The sequence below is a fragment of the Candoia aspera genome, chromosome 2 (genome assembly GCF_035149785.1).
Source record: "Candoia aspera isolate rCanAsp1 chromosome 2, rCanAsp1.hap2, whole genome shotgun sequence".
Taxonomy (NCBI): Eukaryota; Metazoa; Chordata; class Lepidosauria; order Squamata; family Boidae; genus Candoia; species Candoia aspera.
In genome coordinates this window covers 171,256,274-171,283,974 of record NC_086154.1, presented here as the reverse complement: position 1 = coordinate 171,283,974, position 27,701 = coordinate 171,256,274, and the positions used below count along the sequence as shown (strand labels likewise).

The following is a 27,701-nucleotide window of genomic DNA, read 5'->3' as shown; positions in this document are numbered from 1 at the left end:
TTGGTTTGCTGCCTCGGCGGTGCCGGAAGCGACGCACCAATGGTTGGCCCTTTGACCAATCAGAGGGCGCTCCGGTGCAGTCTGGCGTTCGGTCAAACTTTTTCCTTGGTTTGAATTTTGGCGGCAGTGGGCCGCTCGTTCGGGTCGTTCTTTGGAATCCTTCCGTTCGGGTTTTACTTGGAGCGGCGGTGGCGGCCGTCTCTTGGCTTCAGATGGCGAAACCTCTGCGGGAAAGGTGAGAGTATGAGGGATTTTTCTGAGTCCAGGTTGTGTCGTGTGGGGAAGGGGACAGCCTGCCTCTGGAGCGCTGAACGGCTGTCCGGACTGCGTCGGCTCCTTTGGGAGTGAGTGGGACCCCCTTTAATGCCATGGGACTCGCTCCCCCAAGTAAAGCAGCCTCAGAAGCAGCGGAAGGTCCGAAGGGGGCTCGATGTGGGATCCTCCAGACGCAACAGGTTTCATCTTTTTCTCCTTAAATGACAGCGCCTCCCTCTCGGCTAAGCAGTGAAGCTTTGGTTGGGCTTGGTTAGAATTCATATGGGAAGACCAGAGCTGTGGACTGGGAGATTTTTTTTAAAAAAAGGTGAAAAGAAGGCAGTGAGTAACTACTTATATTTTGTTGCCAAGAAAACAGCATGGGTGTGCCCACAAAGTCCCAGGATATCTTTATCCTAACATGTGGGCTGTGGTTCTTTAAGTCAGTAACAGTATAGTTTATTGATCAGTAAATTGACCATATCAATTAATATTCATCTAATTATACATTTCTGTACTCTTTTATCTCATACTCTTTTACCTGACTTTATCTAACCTTATTATATTTTATCTCTCTTATCTCACTGTAGCCTATTTTATTTATTGTATCTCACTTTGTTTTGTTTAATTGTATCTCACTGTAGCTGATGCCTATGGTTTGATATGATCAATTGACTAATCCATTAAGTATATGGTTACTGGTCTTTAAGTCAACTATATAAACTTTATAACCCCTATAAAGTCACCAAGTGGCTTTGGGAAAGATCGTCTGGGCTTTCCCTATCCTCCTGTTGTATATTATAAGGATAACAACACTGGCTTATTTTACAGTGTTGTTTCAAAATGAGGTAGGGGGAGCTCTGAACACTTATCAGGAACTCTGTTTTGGTCACCCCTTAACAAGTTAGAAGCCAAGTTTGTCCTTGGCTTCTAGTTCTTCTGAGGGCTCCTGATCACATTGCATGGTCAACAATCAGTTGAAGTTTATATGGTTCATTTTGTTAGTTCCTGGCAAAAGGAGCCAAACAACTGTTCTCAATAAAACAGAACTGCAAAGGGTTGAGGCATATAGTGAAATATGAACATAGCAATTGGCCCTTTTGTTTCTTAAGACCTGTTGATAATTTCACTGGCAGAGTACAGGTAGTCCTTGCTTAACAACCTTAACTGGGACCAGAATTTCCATCACTAAGTGAAGTGGTAGGTGAAACATCACGTGACCGCCCCACTTAGGGATGGCAGTTCTGGTAATCCTGGTTGCGGTCATTAGGCAAGGACCTCATGCTTCTCTTGCCCTGCCGTGCTTGCCTCCGTTTCAACTTGCCCCACCCGCCTATCTCCCCCCACGTCTCTGCCCTTTTGGCCACCCTGCACACCGTCTACCCCTACCACCCCCAGCTGGATTTCTTGAGGCCGGCAGGGGGCAGCAGGAGTCCCTCTTTTGTGGGAGAGGGGCAGTGACAAAATTTGATAGATAAATAAATAAATAGAAGGTAGTGGCGTGCAGGGTGGCCAAAAGGGCAGAGATGGGAGGGGAAGATAGGCAGCCATTGCGAAGTCCTCATGAAGGGCCAGCTGCTGCCTCAGCTGGGCATGCCTCAGCACCAGGAGGAAGAAGATGGCGGTCAGCGGGGGGAGGCAGGGGTAGATGGTAGCGGAGTACAGGGCAGCCATAAGGGCAGAGATGGAGGTGAGATAGGCAGGTGGGGGAGTTGAAGTGCACACAGTGGTTGTAAATGCAGGCAGGCTGCCATTCACCCGAATTTTGATCACATGACTGCAGGGGCACTGCAACAGCCATAACTTCAAGGACCAGTCGTAACTAGCATTCATTCAGTACCATCATGACTGAACAGTCACTGAACAAATGGTTGTTTAGTGAGGACTACCTGAACATTCTTTCTATACAGGTGTCACAAGCTCAGTCCTTGACATTTTCTGTTCAAAAGTAAACTATTGCTATATTAGATTCATATATAATATTCATACTAATGTAATGCAAATGAGAATTCTGGTGTGGGAAGCAAAGGCAATGTTTGTATTAAGTGGCATCATGGCGTTGAAATTACTAACTCTCTTTTCTTGTTCAGTGAAGCCTTGGCTTCCTCCCTGGTTAATAGTGTGACTCAAGCACTGGGAAGGCTTCTAGATTTATGGAATGCAATGGGAATTAGCAAAGAGATGCAGCTAGAACGCATGCAGGCTGCAAAGGTTCACATTGAGGTATGGATCATAGCAACGGCCTTGAAATGTAAAGTGTTCTATGTGAAGCTGGACTGCACAAATATCCAGTACCAATTCCCAGTACCCATTTTAGGGGGAAATTGCTATTTTTGTTTTATGATGTGATATTGGGCATCAAATGTTGCTCATTAGTAATTCTGGTTTCATTGGAGTAAAATAGGGATGGGCAACAGGCAGTCTGTATATAATCATGCTAGATTCCTAATTGCTGCCACTGGAGTATCCCAAGATGACCATTTTCAGCACAGTGATTTTTAGATACTTTTCCTGCAAGTTTAAGATCCATTTTCATTTTCAAAATGACCCCACCCCAAAAAAAGTTTAACATGATTTCACCCCCACATGTCTGTAAATGTCAAAATGTCACCGGGACATGATAATTGCAGTCCTTGGAGGCCTCCAATATGTAGAGTTGCTGACTCTGGGACAAAGAGTCATAACAGCTGTGAAAATAAATATGTGGGCAATGCCACATAAAGTCTCTGAAATACACAACATGTTCAGAGATCAGGCTATTCTGCATAGTTCTAGCCTTTCACTATAACGATAAAAATTCAAGGCTTTTCAGAGATTTTGAAACTAGAAAGGGAACACTACTTGATGGGAAAATAATAAGAAAAACATTAAATAAGTACAATGGTGTCTGAATTCTTCAAAATACAGCAAACTGGGGTGGGGGTGCCTCACCAAGTTCTCGTCTTTTTCTCCTATCCTTTTTTTTTGTTTTGTTTAGAAGTCCTGTGCACAGAAGTCCCTTTGCAAATGTTATGGAAATTATGTTTCCTAAATAGTTTGCATGCTATATCCAAATTATGATAGCTAGCATTTCTTTTTGTAAAACCTAGGTTTTTTGTGGGGGGGGCTAGTGTAAGATGTATTGCGGTTCAAGTAAAATTCACTTGTTTGAACATATCCCCTTCAAAAAATGTTGATTTTCTTAGCACAGCTAATTAAAAGACCTGGAAACCTGGCCTTTGAAAGATCCATTAAATACATTACATCTCTCTAATCATACAGGGAAGTTAAAAGCACCTGAAACAGCAGGATTCTTTTTTTTTTCCTGCAAAATAAATTGCTCAAGGGAAGAGGCTATTTACCTTTAAACCCAGTGAGTCAATTAATGCAAGTATCAACAAGTCTCTGAGCAACTGTCACTTTAATATATATTAGAACAAAGTATTATAAACTGAAAGCCTACTTGGTTACCAATTATTTTTCACTTTTTAGTAAGCAGTCATTTTATCTGCCAGATGTATGTCTCTGACTGCAAAGTTTATAGCAGGAAGATAGGGAGGCCCGGTTTTGACCATTCTCTGTTTTGCCCCCATGCACCAAATTAGTTTTTATTGAAACCATGTAGAAGTTGGCATGAGGGATACAGAGGAAAGGGAGTCAGCAAAACTCTTCTCTTCATTCCATTCATGAATGAAAGCCTACTATCAGTGACTGACAACAATTGATACCATCTTTGACTGCCTCTGGACATATATCAAATCCTGGGCTAATTGACATAGGCCTTTATTCGAGCTATGGATTCTGATGGGTTCTGATCATATAAGCAGATTAAATTAAATTAAATCTTAGAAATCTATGCTGACATGTTTTGCGGGGGTTTTTGGACAGGTGTTGTTGAATGAAATGATCGATGAAGAAATCAGCTTGAAAGAAAAAATTGAAAATGACATTGACATTCAGAAAAATCAGCTGAATATGCTCAGATGCCAACTCAGTCTGGACCCTTACCAGGTAAGTTCTCAGCTGCTTATTATTCCCAAGAACAGAAAACTAAAGTGATATTAAGCTACCTGCCATAAATGAGTTTTTATTTATAATTTCTCCTTAGAGCAATACTGTAAATAACATTTCATGTGTATTTCATTATTCTAGGGTGGAATATGTGGAATCTATGTATTATGAAAAATAGGAGATTATCTGACATATGACACATGTTTTGAGAAACATGTCAGTCTCCTTATTTCCAGTGTTTCTGTACTGTAATTTTCTTGCCAGGAGCATCCAAAGTGTGAAAAAAAATCTGGTGGAAGTTAAGTTGCCATTTACAATAAAGGTTTTTTGCAGAAAATTTAAAAGTTATCTGTTTACCCAGACTCTTTTGTGATCTCCTTAATTTCTTTATATCAAGTGCCCTAACTGATTTTTAAAATTGTAATACAATTTAATATTGAAATTGATGATCTCAATATTTACTACTTTTAACATTTTAATGTTTTAGTGTTTTTACTGGTTTAGCAGTTTCTATTATTGTGGTTTTTTGGTTTTATGTAAATTGCTTTGATTTATTAGTAACACTCATATAGAAATACTGTAAGAAATAAGAGTAACTCAAATTGAATGCAGCTTGATGACAGTGACTGAAAATTGTGGGCCTGGGACAGGAATTCTCTGAGGGGCTTCTTACTTTTTGAAGCAGACTGGGGAAAATGGTATGTTTCTCAACATGGTGGGGGGAGTAATAAACTTATTTCAGTTGACTGTTCAGTTATTCTACTGGAGCTAAAGTTCTTGTAAGTGGTTTCTTCCTGTTTTTTTACTCCTATGAATTGGAGTTACATGCTAGCAATGTTAAGTGTGAGGCCTCTTGCGTCCCAATATTGCAGTTCCCAATGCCTGTCTAGCACCAAATGTTTTTTGCTCTACAGCTCCCCAGAGGCCTTCCACGATTTGAATAATTTGTCTTTCTCTAGCCATATGCTCTGATTTTGTAATCAAGACTCAGCTGGAAACATAAAGCAAACACCAAAAAAGCAGTCTTGCAGGAAGATAGTTAGCACAGATAATTAATGACCACTGCAGCAGCACCCTGGGGACATATACCTAGCTAGCTATACTGGCCAGGTGTGGGGGGATCCCAAGAATCAAGGTATAAAATCCCAGTATCAGTATGGGGTCACAAATCACCCACTGGTCTACTGAAAGAGCCACGTCTTAAGGGCTTCCCTATACAACAACAGGGTCAGGACCAGGTGGACTTTGAGGGTGGGAGGATACTGTTCTGTAAGGTAGGAGTAGCCGTGGAAAAGGTATGTCTCCAAGGCCCCTTAAGATGACATAATTTTAAAGATGGAACACGGAGCATGTCTGCTGTACTAGATCTAGGGGAACAAGCAGACAACTAGAGAGAGGCCACCCCACAGATAGAAATAATATATATATATATTTTTTTGCTGTACAACTTTACAGGTTGATGATGGTTTAACTATCCTTCAGTTAGAGAAGGAGTATCGTCTGGCTTTAGAAAGTGCTCTTAAAGAAAAACAGGAGAGGCTGAAGAAGTTGACCCAGCTGCAACAAGATGACCAGGAACTATGCACAGAGCTTTGTGCAACCCCCTACTATATCCCTACTGGCAGTATTCCAAGTGGCACAGAACTGGAAGAACTAAAAGAACATGTTACAAATCTTTTGAAAGTAAAGGTATGGTACTGATTATGTCTCTTCATTAGGAAATCAAACATTGCAATAAAAAATAAGCTAAATGAACATTCTGCTTTCTTAGGCAAAAAAAAGAATGAATATTGTGAGATCTCTCTGTTCTTCATCCCATCTAGACCCAAAATCCTAGAAAGGTTGCTTCCAGAAGACAAGCTTTGGCTTTTATCCAGACTATACAAAGATTTTGAAATAAAACTGAGCATGAAGTGGAGGAATACGCAGGGATTCCGTTTTATGATTGATAGAAAGCCAGCTCCCGTTGTAGATAGGAGCTCCTCTTCTATTTGAGAAAAGAGATTTCTCTTCTACTCAGATATAATGTCGATGTCCAAACTCCGTTAAATATCCTCTTGTTACAGGGTTCTTGTGGGAACACTTTTCCTGGGTGTTTTCAGGGCGGCAGCTTCCTAACCCTCTTGTACTATAAATGATTTATTTATCAAATTTATATGGCCGCCCATCTCACACAAGATGACTCTGGGCAGCGTACAATAAAACCAACAGTTAAAACAGTGTACAAAAACACATTGGAATATTATATATGATGCAGCCAATGCATGGGGGTCACAGAATATTATACAACTGCAGCCATGTTTTAAGGGATTTCTGGAAGGTCACAAGTAATAAATGATTACTTTCCAGCTGCAGGAAGATTTCACTGCAAGAGCTACAACTGAGAACTGGTGAGCTTTGAGAATTTCCATAGTTCCTGATTGCAAATTACAGTTTTAGAATTGGCTGAATGGATGAAATAGGTTTCTGATTTTAGAATGATGTGTGAATAAAACAGACTATTTCTAAAGTTTATGGTAGGGAGAATAGCTTAGCTTTCTAATCAGTCTGATACAGGTTATGAGGACCTTGTCTAGCAGAACTAAAATGCTTTATCTCTGTTTTCTAATGAATTAATTTGAACACTTGTTCTGAAATTCAGTTCAGAATTTAGTGTCATGCTTTTCAACATTATAAAATACACGGGCTTAGCATATGACATTGTATGCAGTCTGGTCTTATTTTACTAGGTTTAATTTTGGGCTATGTTGCAATAAGATGGACACTATAACGTGAATTTTCTCAGTGCATTTTGAAATAGGAAGTTGTATTAAATATAATGTTTAGAAGTTCTTGGTATCTTAAGCCTTATGATATCAATTAAAATAGTTTGCTTCTGGGTGTGATTCAAGTGTGCATTATGACCTATAAAGCCCTACATGTTGTAGTGTCAGCTCAACGAGATAGACCAGACCAGGAAATCAGCTCCACAGGAACGTGGAAATATTTTAGCCCCTTTTGCCTAGGTAACAGTTCTTACATATTTTTGTCAAGGTCATCTTCCTTGCTCTCTGCATGTAGGGCCTGATTGTCTGAGGGACTGCCTATCTCCCGTAGTATCTGCCTGGCTAATATGAGCCAACCGGATTAGCATGTTCCGGGTCCCTTCACTCAAACAGCGTCATCTTTCAGGAGCCAGGAAGTGGGCCTTCTCTGTTGCAGTGCTCACCCTCTGGAATGAGGTCTGGGTGGCTCCCACTCTGATGGCCTCCCAGAAGGCCTTCAAGGCCTGGCTGCTTTCCCAGGAGCCTGGGCTAGAATGGCTGGAACTCCTTGGGGATTTTCTATATTGTTGATCAGATTAGCCATCTTGTTCTTTCTTATATTTGTTATTTGATATTGATTATTGATATTGTATTTTATTTTCTCTGTTACATTGTGAGCCTCCCAGAGTTGTTTTGGAGTTGGGCAGATCCTAAACTGAATAAAATAAGCTCTTTAATTTGATATATTTAAACTATTTAAATTATTCATTTGAACAGGAGCAAAGATTAGAAGAGTTTCATAAACTGAGAAGAGAAATCAAACTATATAGTAAAGAAATTGGGCACACACCTGATGGAACACTGGAAAATAATATATTATGTGATGATGAAGAAGAAGAAGGGTATATTTGCCTTACAAAAAAGTACCTTGAAGATCTTCAACTGCTTATCCATCAGGTTGGGCTTCTTACGTAAAAGATTATATTCATATGAGTGAATCTATTACTTGAACTATTAGTTCACAATATTGTTTAAAGCCACACTTCATAGAAAGCAAGGAAGGCTCCAAGTGAAAGAATCCCAATTTCTCTTGGTGCAGATTTATAGCATTTATAGCATGTGGGCTATCGGTCTACTGTACTTTATAATATTACAAAACTTAAGGGGTGATAGTAATGGGTAATAAATGAAGGTTCTGTTTTAATTAGTGTTTTCTTTAGTTGGAGCCCATCTTTTGGAACTTAATATCAGCAGCCTGTGCAAACACTTGACCAGGGCAAGATCCTGAGATTGCTTTCCTTTCTTTTTAGGCTTTACAAATATGGTGTGGAGATGTTTTGTAGCATCATAAAGGTGGATAGGGCCATTTCTGAAGGAGCAATTTTGGCCTTTATTGCAACCCCCATTCATTATTTCCTTGAGCAAGAGTAGCAATTATCTTCAATTACCCTTGAAGATTTTGTCTTGTGCCAGCAGCAGCTAAAAAAGAACTATCTTGTGTCTTTTCAGCAACTAGGAAAGCTGTTTAATGGCATTTTAGTTACTGTTGTGTTGTTCAGTCTCTCATAACACTTGAACAGGCCTTGTATGTGTACGTGTGTGTGTGTCTGTGTGTGTGTGTGTCTGTATACATACATGCACATATACTGTAGATCCTTTTTACTTACTGAAGGATAATGGTTGACCCTGGAACATGGAAACTGAGTCTCTCTTTTTCCTGTTGACTCCTAAATGTATTGGCTTACCAATGCCACATAGGTTTTATCAGCAAAATTTGTACCGCTTGTCCTATATAATGATGAACAGTCAACAAAGAAGAAGACATACTTAAAACTAGTGAGATCTGTAGCCAATCTGGGGTGACAGAATGAAGTGGGAGAAGAAAGTGGGAAAATCAGGATGGCTAAGGAGAGCAAGAGAAGGGGTTAGGCAATCCAGTTTAGGAGACTAAATGGTACCAAAAAGTGTATTAGGAGTGTATGTGTGGAGAGACAGACAGACAGAGACCTTACCTTAAAGGAGTCTCATTTAATGAAGAGAATTCAATGAACTGGAAGGTGAATGGATCTTTCTACAGTATGCTGGGAAATCTGCCCTGCCCAGCAGCACTGTATGCCTGTTGTGTTTGTAAAGGTATGCATCACATGGCTAGAACTAAACATCTGGTTTTGGAAAATATTAAAGCTGATCTTTCAAGAAAGTTAATGCTATTGTCAGAGCCACATTCTGTGTTTTTCAGGATTGCAGTAAAACAGCTGGCACTGACTTTAATCTGGGCTTATTTACGGAAAGAACCTGTACACTCTTCACAAATCTGATAACACAGCATTCCCTATAAATAAATCATAGTACAATAGACAGGAAATCACGTTGACGTGCTCTTCCCTAGAGGTCACTCCTGATAGAATATTGGATCTGACTTACTTTCCCCTTTAGGCTACTGTTTAAAGAAATACACAGATCACTTGCCTTATTTCTCCGGTCTTTAGGTAACCTTTTTGCATGCACTGACTGTGCCTCTGTAGTTGCAGAAAAAGAAAGAGTCTCTGACTGCCACCAAGGAGGTTCTGGTGAAACAGGTCCAACTTCTGTGGGACAGACTTCATTGGCCACAAGAAAAACAAGAACAATTCACAAAAATGACCAGCCAGTGTTCAATCTGTGAAGCCACAAAGATGGTAATAGAATGAGAATTTTGACATCTCTCCATTACTAACATGAATGGCATAGGTTAAGTATATTTTGTAACCACCACAATTAATGGTTTGGAGCCCCTAATTTACATCAGTATAGAACTGTAAATATGTAAGACAGTAATTCATTCTAGCAAAAATCCGTGAATGCTTACAGAGTAAGGATTTTATTGGCTTGTGGTTTTTAGCTCTATATCTTCAGGGAATTATATGGAGATGAAGTGACAGATGAGAGTTTATTTAAAATATCCATGGGTATTGACTTTGCCATGGAATCTAAATCTACTGCCTTTGATTTACTGATGGAATGTAAGGGATGAGGGCATTACCATATCATGGAAGTGTATATATATATATAAGATAAATATGAAAGTAGATAGGTTTTCCTTTTGAAGTTCAGTTTCCTAATGTGTTTTGACTACATAGTTCTCTTTCAAATCAGATCTAACATAGAATTAAGTATGAGAAAACTGCAAGTCTACTTATATATTCTGAAATATGCTATTTTCATTGAGAGAAATTCATTTTGTTTTCATTAGTGGGAAGAAGAATTACAAACCCTGGAAGAGCTGAAGAAAGAGAAACTTAAAGAAATTACTTTGAAAGTCAGGCAAGAGCTTGACAGCTATTGGCAAAAATGCTTTTATTCTGATGAACAAAAAGCTGCATTTCAGCCTTTTTATAACGGTAATTGATTGTAGCACATGTCTTTAAATTCAGAATGTAATCATTATCTACTTTAGGCATGAGTCCTTTGTTTGAAAGCAGATGAAAAGTTTCTTTGTCATTCAAAAAATATTTAACATACTGTATTGTCTGTTGGAATAGCGGGATAAATGCTAAAAAGTTTCTAGGTTGAATTACAATAGATGTGTTTGATGTCCATGTTACCTTTTGCTATGTTTAATGAAAGTTATGATTTCCAACTTATATAGACAATTTCTCAGAAGAATTGTTGAATGAACATGATGAAGAACTTCTGAAAATAAAAGAGATTTACGAGGAAACCAAGTGTCTTTATGATAGTATTCATAAATGGGAGGCCATCCTGGATCGCTTCATTGAATTAGAGGTAGATGCTCTTTCCATTCTTACATTATCTCACTGGAGAAGGGAAAAATATGGCACCATTCACAGAAAAGGTAAAATCTAATAGGCCGCCTGCTGGTAAGGCTTTTGTTTTTTGCTTAATATTAAACAAACAAAAAATCAGATTGAAAACTAGAAATGCAGAGTTTAAAAAGATAAAAACTAAAGCCAAACCAATAAAAGAAAAAGAAATTAGGGGTAACTATAGATGAGTATTTATTTAATCTTAAAGGAAAATATAAACATTTTAAATAATTGTATTAAATACTTCTGCCAGAATCTTTTCAACAAAGGTAATCAATTAAGCACAATTATGTTAATATAGCTAATCTATATTGAATAAATATAACTTTAATTATAGGAATCTTTAAAGATGTTTGCTTTAAATTATTTTGCCTAAAACACTTTTTCATACCTTAAAATTCTATTGATACGAAAAGTGAGGTACCATATCCAGTGTTTTTTAATAATATGCTAAGGGCACAAATTGGGGGAAGGTGGGCAGTAATAGAAATGTGAATAATAAAATAAATAAATAAATAAATAGAATGAATTTGTTATGCTTCATCGTATTATTTGCTTTAAGAAAAATAGACAATAACCAATGACCAAAAATACTTAATCAAAACAGATGGCTAATTAGTTATTGTCACCAAATGTACATCAGTTTGCTTGCAGACGTAATCTAAAAAAGTTACATTTGATTTAAAGTGATTTAATAAAATAAAAATTTTAGATTATGGACATACCACATTTTTAGGCTTAGGGCTACACTTAGCCTTTGAGTGGCATGTTGGTGCTGTATCTCAAAAGCAGGCAAAGATTAACATGCTGTTTTGGACGGAAGAAAACTTAAATTTGATTTAAATTTAAATTAGATAGTTAAACTATATAATTAATTTAAATTAAAATAATTTCATGCAGTTGAAGATTACGATTTGGTGGAAATATTCAGAGGGGCTTTTGTGGGCTGCACACCACTCACACTGCATCTGTATTTTAGGTAAATTACCACACAGTGCTACATTGCATTCTTTGGATTAGAAATGTGCAATCACACTATCTAAAATACTGAGCTTCTTCAGTCTTTCTGGAAGGTCAGGGCAATATTCTGGCTAGGTTTCAAAAGGGCCACTCCAGCAACTGAAAGCATAACTTGCTATGTTGTGAAATCCCTCATAATTTCCTTTTTCAAACAAGGATCTTTTTTTTTTATTGTCTGGGATAATTTACTGTTTTTAAAATTTTTACTCATGGCAAATACTGTTTTCTGACACGAGTTAGAACACAGTATTTGCCTAATCCTGGTATTTTCCAGAAGTATTATAATATCTCCCCACTGTCCCCAGAGAAACAGATTTGGAGGATGCCAGCCTAGGTAAGCTGAATGAGAAGAAAGTTATTTGACTTGACTTTAAAATGTAGATGCTAGGAAAAGGATGTTGCAACTATGATACGTGGATCATAAAATTCAGAGTAATAGGTTTTTTGCCATGAACTCAGTGAAGCTGATTCCAGTATCCAACTGATTATTGACCTTGCTCTTTACAGCTGCAAATTTTAATAGATTGGGAGAAGAAATCCAACTCAAAATTTCAGTCATAACCCCTAACGACTTGTGAAATTAGCTCATTCATAAAACCTGGCACACCACAGTTTTTCTTCATTTCTAGCATACTTAAACTCTGTTTCAGGTACAAAATCTGAATTGGGAAAATTTATTTACCTAGAAATATTACCGTTTGATTCCTTGTTATGCTAGCATTTTATCTTACCCATTTGATTTTACTTCTGTGTTGTATAGTTTCAAATTTTGCTGGTCATTGACCAAATAAACAGTATGTCATTATCATGTTGTTATTCTCAGAGGTTTTAGACTTGTCCGATTTGCTTGCTTGTTAAACGCATAACTGAAATAAAAGCTACTCTAGCATCAGTTGATGAAATCAAGAAATTGCATCCAATATAGAGGCATTTAGCATTGTGATCTGGCTGCAGGCCTGAAGGAGGGCCCCCCCACGTCAGGGTTGGTAGTAATGTTGAAGTTGCTATCAATAAATGCATGTTTAGTTCTTCGGTATATAATCTATTCAGTGTTTGTGTTTAGAAAAAATCAACAGATCCAAGCCGGCTCCTAAACAGAGGGGGCAACTTGCTCAAAGATGAAAGGGAACGATCGAAGATTCAAAAGCAGTTGTCAAAGGTAAAATGCTAGGGCAATGTTCTCGTCGCTTCTCTTATTTGTGTGGGTGCATTCTGAGCTGGGGTAATAGTGGGAAGGTCTTAGCAATCATGAACCTTCCTAAATAAAAAAGGCAAAAGCAAATACTGTAACAGTGGCAAGTTAAAAGAGTTGTAACATGAAATTAACATAATCATGTTAGCTCTTTTATTCTGGCATCATTTTATAAGGTTCTTCTGTAGATTGCAAAATCTTCTGTGTCTGTAAATGTATCTATAACGAGCTCAAATGGAAGATGTTTAATTACACGTTGCCACTGACACGTACATCTTAGAATTATTGATGATTTGGGTGGCTGTTGTGTCTTTTAGTAGAATGCAGTCAAGACGTAAAAGTTCTGTACTAAGTAGTACATGAAACTGGTCTTGGAGTAAGCCATTGTATATTTGAAACTCTAATTAAAGTTGCAGAAATAATTAACATAGACACTTCCTTTTACAAAATTAGTTAGGGGAAGAACTGAAGAAAAAAATTGAAAACTGGGAGAAGGAACATAGTTCAGATTTCCTTATTAGAAGCCAGAGGTTTCTGGATTCCATGGCCCATCAGCTGCAACATCACAAACTTAAAAAAGATCAACCCAAAACTGTAAGTTGTAAGATATTCTTCATGGTTTCGGTGTTATTGTGTAAAGTGGCTTTTGTGCTTGAAGTCATAGGTCTTTTACATGTTGTTAGCTGTAAAGATAGGAAGTATGCATCTGACTATTGAGCAAATTATTCTGTACATTAGGAAAGTGTTTTTTAATTTAATTATACTTTTATTTTGCTGTCTTCTTGTCCCCTTTCTGCTTTTTTTGAAGTTGGTCAATAAGTCACTTAATTCAAACCATGATTAGCATCTGCTTGCAAATATAATATTAGGGGTGAATTTTGGCTAGATTAGTGAGCAATAATTATTACTTTATCTAAATGTAATTTTTGAAGGAGAGAATGAAAACACAAAACAGCACCCTTGTCCATCTTTTAACAATAATTAAAAGGTGGAGGTGATCCATATCTTTCTGTGATGATCATGGGTGTCTCTGTGTGATTGGATGTAATGTAAAATGTATCAACATTAACTACATTAAAGTAACTTTTTATGTTCCAGTCAGTGAAGTGGGATGAATCTGCAACTCCAAAAGCAGCTATGAAAAGATCTGCCCATGTGCACACTCCAACTCCAAACAAGATACGCAAAGTAAAATATTTTCTGAATGCTTACTTGGTAACAAACTTTCATCCTGTTCTGGATGGGGTTTGTCCTGTGTATAAATGAGATGTGGTATGAAAAGCCGGGAATATAACACAATACTGCAGGATCTGTTGTGAAGGGCATGGCTAGTCTTGAAACTCCTATATCCCAAGAGGCAAATTGTTGAGTTTTCTCCTCCTCATCCCTCCAGGCCCCCAACTGCTCCCTCCCTCCTATTTTTGACTTTTTTCTGGGCAGGTCTGCGGAGGTTCAAGTCAAACACTAGACTGAAACCACCCACCATTTTCAGTTTCTAAAGCTGTATAGGACTCAAAAATATTCTTGGAAATAAAGATTATGTTTGAAGCTGGCCCTTTAGTTAGCAACTTTCTTTTTTCTTTTTTTAAATTAAAATAATCTTAAAATCAGATGGTGCTTGGAACCTGACAGATGTCTTAGGAATTTTAGCAGGTACATTGTCCCCAGGAATGTCTTAAACATTTCTATAATCGTTTCAGAATAGCCATTTAACTATTCTGCACAAAATTTGATAAATACATTGGAATTATAATTATGGTAACATCTGGATTATTAGCTACTTTAAAAAATGAGACTAAATCTAGTAGAATCCTATCTTGATTGTCTGTAGCATAGGCTACTTCAGATCTTTGTTTCCTGAGCAGCAGCTCTCAGCATGAAATAATAAAAATACAGCTTTCAAATATTCTAAAACAAGTTACAAGATAAATATTTCCAACAGAAAGGAATAAAATCAGCGTAACAGAATAATGACAACCGCAACAATAATAATAGCAACAACAGCATAGCAACACCAATACTTGTACCAATAATAGCACAAAACAGAAAAATCATAAATTCTGCAAAAGGCTAGAAGAAACTCTTTGCCTAGGTATCCAAATGATCAGAGCAAAGATGCCTTCTCTTGGAGGAGGCCATTTCACAATTAATGCCGGCACTAAGAAGATACACTCTTTAGTAGCTGCCTATCTCACTTCACTTGATAAGGTCATCTGGCTTTTGATAAAGATCTCAAGAAGTTGATTTTTAGGTATGCTAGTTCTAGATCACTTACAGCTTTACAAATTAAAATCAGTAGACTGTTTTGTATTAGGGCTGGAAATCCCACAATATTAGCATCATAATAATCCTGGTTCCAGTTATCAAACATGCTATTCTGTTTGGGGTCAACTGCAGTTTCCAAATAATATTGAAAGGCAGGTTTCCAGGGCACAGGTAACTGACAGTTTAATCCAGGTATAGTTGTTGCCCATTAGATGGCAGGAAGAGGTTAATTTTTTTCTGTCTTTTTTCTGAATTTTGTCTCCTCCTATAATAGTATAATAGTTTAGTATAATAGTCCTGAAAAAGAAGACACTTTCAGCTGAGTAAAGGTCTTTGTCATCTTTGAGATAAGACACATATCTCAGACTATGTTCTTAGAGATTAATATTGGATTTAAACCTTAGTGTGCTGCTTATTGAAATGTCCACAAGTTTCTTATTTCTGACTAGAACTGTATTTTTTAGGTAGCCTCAAACCTAACTGTACTCAAAGCATCCAGCTGCAGTAACATAGCAACCAACATTGCTGTTGCTGGCAAACCGTCAGTTCAAAGCAAGGTGAGTAAGATGAATCTTGGTTTTTAAAAACTTGGACTGGTTGTGGAAGGTAATAAAATAAAGAGTAGTTGTATCTTCGGGTTTGGGGGGACACAACGCAAATTCCTTCTTGATCAACCTAGGTTGGGTTTCTTTCATTGTGGGCAAGGCATTTGTGGATAACATGACACATGAGTTGGTCTGATATATCCTTCTCCCTGATTGCACTATTGCTAACTGATCTGCTCAGTGATTGAAATACAGGGAAGTTTCCTCCAGGATTAGGGAGAAGTTAACAATGTGTTTGAGAGACCCCATATGACAGATTGGACTTGACTTGCAAGCTGTGACCTGAAGCTAGTAGAGCTTTGAACAAAAAACCAAAAAACCAGACTTGCTTCAATTGGCAGGTGTTAATATCTTTCCATAAGAGCTTATATAAATCTACTTTAATGTTCCACTAATTTCTTGTCTGATTTGGATATTAATGATATGCAAGCTATGCTTTCTATGTTTATGTGTATAATTAACATCTGTATCTGGCTCTGGCAAGATAATTTTTATTGCAAAAATAGATCAGGAAAAATAAGTCATTATTTAGTTTTGTGCTTTGTATTTGAGGTTAAGATTTTTTGGAGAAAGAATTTAGTCTTATTTCACCTTTGGTAAGCAAATGATTGTGCTGCCTTTTCTGATGTTACTTATGAAAGTTTATTTGATATATAACTATAATCCATATTTACCTATATGTTTTTCTTAGAGTATTGAAGGGTGTTTGTACCTTTCCAAACTTAGCAAAAAAGTTTTGACTGCTGCCCAATGAAAGCTCAGCTATTGTCTTATTAATCCCAGGAAAAATGACATGCAGAGTTCTAAAGGACACCTTACTGGTCCATTTTTTGCATACAAAATATTTTACAGAAAATATTGCATATGAACCAAAAGAGCAAAGCTGAACATGTTAAGAAAAGCTCACATTCTTAGCATGTGCTCAGGTCACGTGTTTATACAAAATTACTTGTATAAAACTTGATTAGAGCTGTAATCTTAAATGTTTAGGACATGACTTCCCAAAGTGTATGCTGCGTGGCATCTCACATTCAGATATTTTTTTGAAAAGTAACAAAGATCAGTATTTTTCCATTTCTGAGAAAATACTTCTTCGTAATGTGTGCTTGCATAAGATTTATGTTCTGCTGAAAATAATATATACAGTTGAAAATATCATAAACTTAATAAGGTTTTTTATTTGCTAGGGAAATGTCATAGTACAGAATGAAGAACCTTTGTTTTATTTGTTTGTTTGTTTGTTTATCAATCAAATTTTGCCACCACCCATCTCCCCCAAGAAGAGGGACTCTGGCTGGTGTACAATAAAACTAGCAAGTTAAAAACAATAACCATAAGTAGTATAAAAATATAAATACAAAATATAAAAATAAAAATAAAATCCAGATGGCAATAAAGATCTAATTCAGTTCATATATATGTGAGGAACACTCTAAGATGCCAGCCATCCCCAAGAATAGCTACTCCCCTTACCACCCCAGGCGAGGTGGCAGAGCCAGGTCTTCAGGTTCTTCCAGAAGGCCAGGAGCGATGGGGCTAGCCTCATCTCTGGGGGCAGAATTTTCCAAAGGGCAGGAGTGGCTGCAGAGAGGCCTGCTTCCTGGACCCCGCCAAACGGAGTTCTCTTACAGACGGGGTCTGCAGCGTGCCCTCTCTACATGACTGGGTGGGATGGGTTGATGTAATGGGGAAGAGGCAGTCCCTCAGATGACCTGGACCCCTGCCATGTAGGGCTTTAAAAGTGATAACCAACACCTTGAATTGGACCCAGAAGCAGACTGGCACCCAGTGCAGCTCGTGATCTTGGAGCACAAAGAATTGCCCACACGGCCACATTCTGGACCAGCTGGAGCTTCCAGATACTCTTCAAGGGTAGCCCCATGTTCAGCGTGTTGCAGTAGTCTATATGGGAGATGACCAGGGCATGAGTGACTGTTCAAAGGGCTTCCTGACCCAGGAAAGGGCATAACTGGCGCACAACAGGAAGTTGCGCACAAGCCCTTCTGGCCACAACTGCCACCTGCTCTTTGAGCAGGAGTCGTGAGTCCAGGAGGACCCCCAAATTACGCACCGGGTCTGTCTGGGGCAGTGCAACCCCATCCAGAACTAAAGATGACAATTTCCCAGATAGCAAGGAGCTGTTAACCCACAGCCACTCCATCTTACCAGGGTTCAGTTGAAGCCTGTTCCCTATCCAGACCTCCACAGCCCCCAGGCACCAAGAGAGAGCAGTCACAACATCACTTACCTCTCTCGGGACAGCGATGTATAATTGATACCTCATCCCATGGTGATGGATGATCTCACCCAGTGGTTTCATGTAGATGTTGAATAGGAGCGGAGAGAGAACCGAACCCTGTGGCACACCACAAAGGAGGAGCCGAGGGTCGAATCTCTTGCTCCCTATCAACACCGATTGGGACCAGCTCCGGAGGAAGGAGGTGAACCAGCCACCCACCCGCAACTCCCTGAGCCGTCCCAAAAGGATACCATAGTCGATGGCATCGAAAGCGCTGAGAGGTCAAGGAAAGCAAGGATGGATGCACTGTCCCATATCCAGGCCTGAAACCTAACTGAAAGGGGTCTAGATAATCCGTTTCATCCAGAATTCTCTGGAGCTGCAATGCCACCACTTTCTCAACCACTTTCCCCAAAAAGGGGAGGTGGGAGATTGGATGAAAATTGTCCAGTACAGTAGGGTCCAGCAACAGTTTCTTGAGGAGGGGGTGCACCAGTGCCTCCTTAAAGGCAGCCGCAAATGCCCCCTCTCTCAAGGGTGCATTAACCATCGCCTGGACCCAACCACATGTCACTGCCTGGGCTGCCTTCACCAGCCAGGAGGGGCATGGATCTAGATGACAAGTGGTGGCATTTACAGTCCAGAGGATCCTGTCCACTTCCTCGGGTCCAACAGGATCAAACCGATCCCAGGTAACTGGGTAAGTACATTCCCTCAGCATCTCCCCAGACCATGCTTCATGTTTGGAGTCCAACTTGGAACAGATCTGAGCAATTTTATCCTGCAGATGCTCATGATGTATGATGATTGTTCTCTTAACAAACAGCAGTATGTAAAAAGTTATCCTTACTTCAGCTGGATGTTTTTGGTTATAAGCAAGTAGATATATAGCTTCAGCTATAAATATTCAGTTATAAGCAAGAAGAATTGTGATTTTACTGTTGCTTTATGCAGGTTATTGTATGACTAACAACCCAGTTCTCTGAATAGATATCTGGAAGTAAGTTTCATTACATTAAATATGACTTACTTTCTCTTGTGAGTATGCAGATGACTGCTGCAAACTCCTGGAGAAAGCAGTTGTTTCAAGAAAGGAGAAAGTAATTGTCAGCTTCCTCCCAGAGTATCTCGATTAAAAGACAAGCCTGAATTTCAGTAGACATCCTATCCCCCGAAAGAATATCCAGAAAGCTGCCTCTTTTCTAGTATATTCTCAGTGAATCCTGGATGACCCCATTCATTTTAAAAATAAATTATTCAGAGAAAAAAGGTCTAGTTTACCTTTAAAGTAAATACCATCATTATATAATGATCATTGATGGCATTCAATAGGCAAAAGGCCTATTTAAGCAGACTATCGCTGTGGATGCTGTTCCCTGTGTTTCTGTTTTTGGTCTCCTCTTTATTTACTTTTTACCCTCTTTTTAAAAGTGAAGTTTTGATTCTTAACCAGCTAGATGAGATAATGAGTTGAACAATAACTGTGCGAGACATGAAATAGATTTTATAAGCCATGGCTTGGGAGGCAATATAGTCATCAAACAGGTTTCTCAAGTTGTGTTCAACGCCTTGGACACTTCTGTGAAATTTTCTTGGCAGCATTACATACGAATTTGCTATCGCCTTCTACCAGAATGGCTTTTTTGTTTTCTTTCTTTCTTTTTTCATTCTAGCCTAGTGGTCTCCCATCCAAATACTAAACAGTCTGACCTTGCTTGGCTTTTCCCCCAATCACTCAAGGCTGGCTTGGTTCTGCAATTTGCCATGTCAGTGGTTATCTTAAAACATTTCTAACTAAATGGTTATGTTATCTCATAACTCATGAGAAATGTTGGGTAGTTTATACTGGAAAAACTAGAGAGCAGACATTGGAACAGTACTGGAGTAATTTATGAGCTCTCAAATAAGACTCTTATTCATTGAATATCAAGAAAGGCCATAAAAGCAAAGATAAGGCCTAATCAGATATGTTGCTAAGGGGAAAACTTGGAATGGATTCCAAATAGATATTGTTTACCAGTTAGATTTTCTGGCAGATAGTGTAAGTAATGAGCAGAGAAATGGAAATGTATGAATCTTACAAGCTGCATTCTGAACAGGAGCTGTCTTCAGGCTTTTGCTTGATAATGAAAATAGTTTTTTAAATCAGATGCAATTTTTCCTCCAGTCCTGCAACAGCTATCTGCTTAGCTATATTTTGTATTTGGTATAATTTGAGACTAGGTGTGTATTACAATTACATTTTGCAGACTCCTTCCAAAAGCACACCTCTATATTCCCTGTACCAACCATCATTAGAAGAGTGCAAGAAAAGCAAATCTACCAACCAACTTAGTTATTCAGATTTTCTGGTATGTCTAACTTGTGTTTTCTTATTGTATAGATTCATAGGAAATAAGCAGAACATCCAGAGCAATTGCTAAATATTGGTTTATTGCATATTGGTAATGGTACTGATAGGAGCCAAGAGTCCTAAAATTACCTTGGGAGTGCAAATAATCATTGGCTGTATGATTGCTTTGCATGAAGGGAATGTTAATCCTTATCCTGTCTGGGATTATTTGAAGATTGCTTCACAAATGTTGACTAGCTAAAGATAGAGCGAAGGCCCATGATGGTGAGATTGATTTGTCAAACTCACAAATTAACACTCTTCCTTTTAGTTGCCCTTGCTTTTTAGCTATTTTTTCCTTCAAGCAGTTCAGGGCTATATAAATAGTCCCATTTTGTTTATTCTCAGCTTAGTTACAAATAATAGTATTCTCTGCACAAAACAGGCTAACCGTAGGAAACCCAGGTATAGTTTCTGCTGTTAATATCTTTTTCTTCCTCCACCCATAATTCTGATTTTGTGTCTACCTGTAATCTAACAAAATATACTTCTATTGAAAAAGCAGAATCAAATATTTTAGTTTATCAAGGGGTCTTCATTAGCAACAATGGCTAAGAAATCATTACATTTTACATTATTCTTCTAGCTAGGGAGTTGACATTTATGATGTCCCTTTATCTGATTTGCCTTCCCTTACCTGTTCTAAGTCCCTTTCTTTAGTCCCTTTTTCAATAATTTTATGGCATTTTCGGTTAAATCCTATTTCTAATTGCACCTAAAAACAAATACGGGAAATAGTACCTCATTTAATACTTGTGAAATATTCTCAGTTGAATGTGTTCCAGTTGGTAACCAAGCTGCTACATTTTGAGTTTCTTGCTGTCCCATAAATTTATGTCTTTCAAATATTTTCTTTGAACTATTCTCCTTTCCTGCTTATTTTGAAACTTATGCCCATTCATTTGAAGCGAGATTGGTCTTTGGTGTAATTTTTTTTCCTGAAGATCATTTTATTCTAGGAGGCTTTTGACTAATATGCCTGTTAAAATCTGTGTGTCTCTGTGTGTAGTCCTGTCTTTTTGGATAATACATTTTTGTTGGAGATTATATATAAATTCCCCTTCTCACCCACTTGGGTGTTATGTGCTTCCTCAACCCCGGGTCCTCTACCAGAGGCCTGGGAGTTTGGGGGTTCTGCGCAGTATCTTAGTTGTTCCTAGCACTGCACTCTTCTGGACCAAGAGCTCTGATGTTGCTCCTGGGATCTGTTGGAGCCCCTCTCCCAGCTTGGGAGTCACAGCCCCAAGTGCCCCTATCACCACCGGGACCACTTTTCCCTTCATTTCCCACATCCTCTCTGGTTCTTCTCCAGCATCTCATATTCTTCCTGGCCTTCTTCCTGGTGTTGCTGTCACTTGGCACTGCTACATCTATCACCACCGCTGTCTTCTGGTCCTTGTCTACTACCACAATGTCTGGTTGATTGGCCAGTATCTGCCTGTCTGTCTGGATCTGGAAGCCCCACAGGATCTTAGCCCTGTCATTCTCCACAACTTTCTGTGGAATCTCCCATCTGGACTTGGGAGGGTCTAGCCCATACATTGTGCAGATGTTATATAGGAACATCTGCACAGTGTGTGTGTGTGTATTTCTAGTTTTCTCATTTGAAAATGCTGTAAATTGCTCCAAGTGCTATCTTTGCACCAGAAGGGCAGGGTATAATAGGTCCTCTGACTTACTTCCTTTGTATATTACCTCAGCCCATGCTATTGAGTTGTTAATGACCTTTTGGAGAAAATGAAAATATACATCTAACTGCTTGTTAAAAATCATGCTTTGCTCTGTCTGGAAAAAGAATCCATTCCAACTAGCCCCAAATGAAAATTCTGCCCTATTCTTTCCCCTGACATCTTTTTCTAGGAACCTATTTTCTTGTCTTGTGGCAAAATTCAGTTATCTACATCCCATTTACTGTATTTTTTAGCCCAGTTTCTTTTGAGATAGGCGGTCTACTGCCTTCACCAAAACTTGATGCATATATTCTTTATAAGTGTCACCAAGTTGTCACAAGTTAAAAGGAAAAGAAAACATATAACCATATTAAAATAAACTAAAACAGCAATTTAAAAACCTGCTAACTTCAATCTTGGATTGAAGATATATGTTTACTCTGCCTTTGTATGTCCTTGTTATTAATGTAATGGAAGGACTGACCAATGTTATTCCGTGTGGTCAAAGCTCAATTTCAATTTTATGAAAACTTAATAGCTTCTGTTTAAAAAAAATACTGTTGTAATACATATTTTATGTAAATGCTTATATTACTGTGTAATATACATTACACAGTAGCATAAGTATAATGTAATACACTTATACACACACACATATAATAGTACTGTATGGTTTCTTGATCTTTTCCCTATACATTTTGACAGGGAGGGGGGGAGAATATAAGACCTTAACCTGTCCAATAGTTAAGGCCAAATAAAGAGCCTGGAAAATGTTCATCAATTAGTACTGTTCTTTCTAGTTATTATATTTTGAACTTTGCACCAATTTAAGCTTTATGGTGCTTTGCAAGAAATGTCCATTGTAGGGTGTGTGGTTGCAAAGGCTTAAGCTTGATCTAACCAAACCGTGGATAACTGTAACCAGATAGCTGCATATCAAAAATAAGGCAAATACACTAACTGAAGCTCTAGGTATAGCGTAAGATTGATAAGTAATGCAAACTATGCTCTTTTGATCCAGTTCTGTGGTTATATTTTTCACTGGTTTTCTTTTCTTCCTCTCCCACTTTCCCAACTTGGTTCATATATCCTGCTGCCTACCACTAAAAAAAAGCCAAAACCTTTCAACTCATCCTCTTCCTCTTGGTTATTTTTGTCTTTTTTTGTGAGACAATACTATCACATCATAATCTTCTCACCATTTTCTAAAATAATATACCATTCAAAATACTTAGGCAATACGATGCATATTCATGGTCCATTCACTAATTTTCTAATTTCTAATCCCTTTTGTATCCTAATCTAAAATTGCTATTCACCCCAATGAGAGTAGCCAGTGGTTCCCTGTTTTAAAGATACAGCTCTTCCCAGCATATCCTACTTAATCATTCAGGAGGTTCTTTATTGGCCCATGGCTTCTGCTGTTCACTCTCAGGATTCTCTGCATTCTTCACTTTGAACCTCTTCTGCGAATTATGTCATCTCTTTCTTCAAGTCCTACCTTAAATCCAAGGTTTTATTTAGAGAGAAGGAGTCTTTAGGCTTAATTACCTGATACCATTTTGACTCTCATCTCCATTTCTCTGCTTCCCAATAATTTGGATAATTGGCTCCCTGTGAAAAAATTCTCTTCAAGTGCCTTGTCAAATAATGCACTGTATAAAGGGCATGGCACAATACGATCATCTGTCCCTCTGTCATGTACTGATGTTGGCAAATCTTTAGAAAATGCTTGTTTATATTGAATAATGCTTTAAGAATCACTGCCAGAAATTAAGCTAAAAAGAACTGACTAGAATAGTGCTATTCTCAATTATTTCATTACTGTTTGGAATACTGTGAAGTGTTATTCACAGTGCTGAGCACTGTTACGGGTTAATTCTGCCAGATAGTATTATGGAACTGTCATGGTTGAAAGTAAAGATGAAAACAGTTAACCATGAATTAAATCCCACTCAGCAGCTTAGTTTGCAGTCCCACATAGGCTTAATGTGAGTATATAAGTCCCACTAAATCTAGTAGGGAGTTACTTTGGAAATAATATGCATTGGATATCACAGTAACACAAGAATATTGTAAACATCAAAGTAACTTCAGGTCAAGAATGTAAACCAGTAGCGCTCCAGATATTCTGGAATCAGATTGAGTCACTCCGTTCACAAATCACACTAAACTATAGCATTGCTTGCTTGGTGTGGAGCTCATCTTTTTTTGGCCTGTGTTAACTTTGAGAACAAGGTGTAGGTAGGCTTGCAAAATGGGTGCTGGGAGGATTGCCCATTCATAGTACAGCTATCTGGTGGGAGATAACTAGCTACAAAGCACTGGCTTACCAAAAGCTGCCCCCACCCCAGCCCATGCTCTACCATCCCTGTTTACCTTTCTCCATTATCTAGTCAGATACAGATACTTCTATGCAAAGCACTGTGCTGCAACTCTGCATCATGCTTTTGGGACAGCACTGAAAATAAAGGTGATGCTGGTGGTTTGCTTTCCAGGGTGCCATCTCCCTGGTTTTTTTAATTAAAATGTTTTTAAGTCAGGTGGGGCAGAAGTCTGACCCCAAGGGAATGTGTTCTATAAACTCAGTCAATTTTGATTAATTCAGTAACCTATACAGGTAGTCCTTGCTTAGCGACCACTTGTTCAGTGACCATTTGAAGTTACGATGGCACTGGAAAAGGAGATTTATGATTGGTCCTTGCACTTAGGACCATCACAGCATCCCCGTGGTCAAGTGAAGACAACTTGGGTGGTTGGCAACTGGCACACATTTGCAATGATCACAGTGTCCTATGATCATGTGATTGCCATTTGTGACCTTCACAGCCAGCTTCCAATAAGCAAAGTGAATGAGGAAGCTGGTAGGAAGGTGCAAATCACAGTTACACATCATGCTTAACGACCGCAGGTGATTTATTATTTATTTATTTATTTATTTATTAAATTTATATCACCGCCCATCTCCCCCAATGGGAGATTTGCTTCACAACCACAGCCAGAACTGACATCATAAGTTGGTGCAGTCACTTGATGTTTCACTTAACAACCACATTACTTAGCGATAGAGTTGCCAATCCCAATTGCAATTAGGGCTACCTGTATTTAAGCAAGCCATAGTTTAGTGCAATATGTGATGTGAGCCTATTCAAGAAATGTACTGCGTTGTTGGGGTCACCAGAACAATATGATCATCCGATTTACAGCTTCACTGAAGCACAAAGAAGAAATTTATTGAGATATAAACTAATTTATGAATTTATTTCTTGTTGGCTCGACTGCATATTTTTTTTTTTTTTGTAATATTACAGAAGGAACTTACAGTTAAATCAAGCATCAACAAGAAGATTCTGAATTCCACACTCAAAGAGAATTTGGATGAATGAACCCTTCTTGATTCCTCTGTTACAAAGCTCGTTGAGTCAATGGGAACTGTAAATAAATAATATGTGAACACTATATAATTATATAATCAAGATACTAATATGTAACCTTTTTGTAATAATCACTGTTTCTGTTCTGGTTACATGTATGTAAAATGTGGGAATACCACCAAATATTTACCATGTGCTATCTAGGCAAATGGAAAGCTTAAGCACTTTCCTTTCTCTGTGTTAAATGCAGAATGAAAATATAGAATGAAGGGTACCCTGTATGATTAAAGGTACAATTGTGTATAAACTGAGGAGGTGATAAAGAGCAGAGCTGTTCTCTGATGTACAGTATCAGACCACCTTACGTTTTATTTAACAGAATATGTAAAATTCAGGTTATCCGTTGATATGTTTTCCTGTTTCCATTGTCTCCATTTTAAGGTTACAAAATATGTGTTTTATGTTAATATAAAAAATAAAGAATTGACGTTTCAGTTCATCTATTTTGGAAAACAGTTTTTCAAGAAATGGGCTGCTTTCTCTGAAGTGTTGATGTAGTAATACATGCTATGATGCAATGCGTTGGAGGCATTTAAAGGATGGTGTTCAGCTCTTCTCAAATCATAAGAATGTTTTGCTGCAAAATTTGGGATGGGCCCATTGTAATTATAGCTATTCATCAAGCAACAATATTTATTGTTAATAATAAAATTAATTTCTGAGATGGCTTTGATAAGATGGCTTTTGCACTGATACTGAAGTTGTCCTGGCTCAGAAAGACTACAAAGAGGAATTAAAATTCCTTTTTGTTTGTTTTATGCACTTCCCTGGTTTAATTATACTGATTTTTAAGGGGCTGGTTATTGTCCAGTCTTTTGGAGTGGATGGCCATAATAAATCTAAGATGATGGTGATGATGATGATGGCTTCTGAATAGTGGTAGTTCAGGGTACCTTTTCCTTGAAACAGTGTTGGGAAACCTGTTAGCTGCAGGTGGCCTTCTAAGCACTCTATTTGGGGCCCTCCAAGAACCCCTATAATATATGCCAAAATTTGGCAGGGTCATGAACAAAATCTGGTGGTACAATTTTTGGATTAAAAAGGTAGGAATAGGAGCCAAAGTGTACAGTATGTGGATGAAATGTTTCCATTCCCATTGTTAACCCGCTGAGCCTTCCCCCAAGTCCTTCCAAACTAGGCCAAACAGTATTTAATCCACCACTACTTGTGACATTTCTACTACTTGCCAGCTGGTGGGCCAGTGGATTGTGGCTCCAAGGCCAAAAAAGAACTACTGATTTTCAGAGTCTTCAGAGAATCCCTGCCCCACACACATACAAACCAGCTAGAACCTTATCTGTAATCACATCACTAAAATACATTACCTGCTGGTATCAGAGTTCCTGGAATAAATAAAAGATGGTCCAATAGTGAGTGGGATGTCAAGGACAGGTTATAAATGATTGTGTTTCCAATTTTAACACATATCGCTCAGTAAAATATTTTCATAATTTTGAAGGGATAGACTATGTTTGAAAAGGCATCTTTAATATATGGAAAGATATTTGTTTATGCATTTTAAATATGTGGGATAAATGTGACAGATGCTGTATTACTTGTAACTACCCATAGCATTTACTATAGCTAAGTCTGACTCCAGCAGGGGAAAAAAGTGCTTACATACAGTAGTTTACCATAACTTTTATATTTGTCTCAGGCTCACAATAAATGCCACATACTTACGTCATTTCAATATTTTCTAAGAAATGGTAAGTGCAAGAAATTAAACTATGGGGATAATTTTATTAACAAACCTATTTTAACTATATTGGATTTGCCCCCCAAATGTTTAGAAAACAAAGTTATAGTTGTCCAACCCCATGTAGCTCACAAACCAAAGTAACCAACTCTCACGTATTTCAGGAAGATACCTAGTTTGGGTCAAAAGCAGAATCTTTAAAACTGCAAGAGTAAATTCCCAGCTACTGTTAGACTGAGTTAATTAAGGTGGACTCTCTTTGAAGCAATTTCTTTCCATAGTCTCTCACACCAGTATTGCAAAAAAGATTTTTTATCCCTACGTTTGATTGTGGTTTTGGCAATATTCTGTACTGTTTCATTTTATTACAAGTTTTAAATGTGTACATGC

The 27,701-nt window shown here is 38.1% G+C and overlaps 1 protein-coding gene across 2 annotated transcripts; it reads left to right on the top strand.

Annotated features, from left to right (window-relative positions):
* The first annotated feature begins 87 nt into the window (after positions 1-87).
* On the top strand, positions 88-26,049 carry LOC134491244 (protein regulator of cytokinesis 1-like). Of its 2 annotated transcripts, XM_063294854.1 has the most exons (14): positions 88-235; positions 2,346-2,478; positions 4,123-4,245; positions 5,701-5,934; positions 7,767-7,946; positions 9,515-9,667; positions 10,222-10,369; positions 10,618-10,754; positions 12,879-12,974; positions 13,461-13,601; positions 14,106-14,195; positions 15,737-15,829; positions 20,366-20,467; positions 25,490-26,049. In XM_063294854.1, exons 1-14 carry the CDS (start codon positions 213-215, stop codon positions 25,562-25,564), a joined length of 1,728 nt encoding a protein of 575 aa, XP_063150924.1. In that variant the 5' UTR covers positions 88-212; the 3' UTR covers positions 25,565-26,049. The 2 variants fall into 2 exon arrangements, with proteins under 2 accessions (XP_063150924.1, XP_063150925.1); XM_063294855.1 differs by lacking the exon at positions 20,366-20,467.
* Positions 26,050-27,701: the final 1,652 nt, after the last annotated feature.

What these genes read in the sequence shown, in the direction of transcription:
- LOC134491244 (XM_063294854.1), top strand. Translation starts at nt 213, where the DNA reads ATGGCGAAACCTCTGCGGGAAAG. An exon ending in TTCAACTGCTTATCCATCAG is followed by an intron (nt 7,947 to 9,514) that starts GTTGGGCTTCTT and finishes GTGCCTCTGTAG; the next exon opens with TTGCAGAAAAAGAAAGAGTC. An exon ending in ATTTCAGCCTTTTTATAACG is followed by an intron (nt 10,370 to 10,617) that starts GTAATTGATTGT and finishes CAACTTATATAG; the next exon opens with ACAATTTCTCAGAAGAATTG.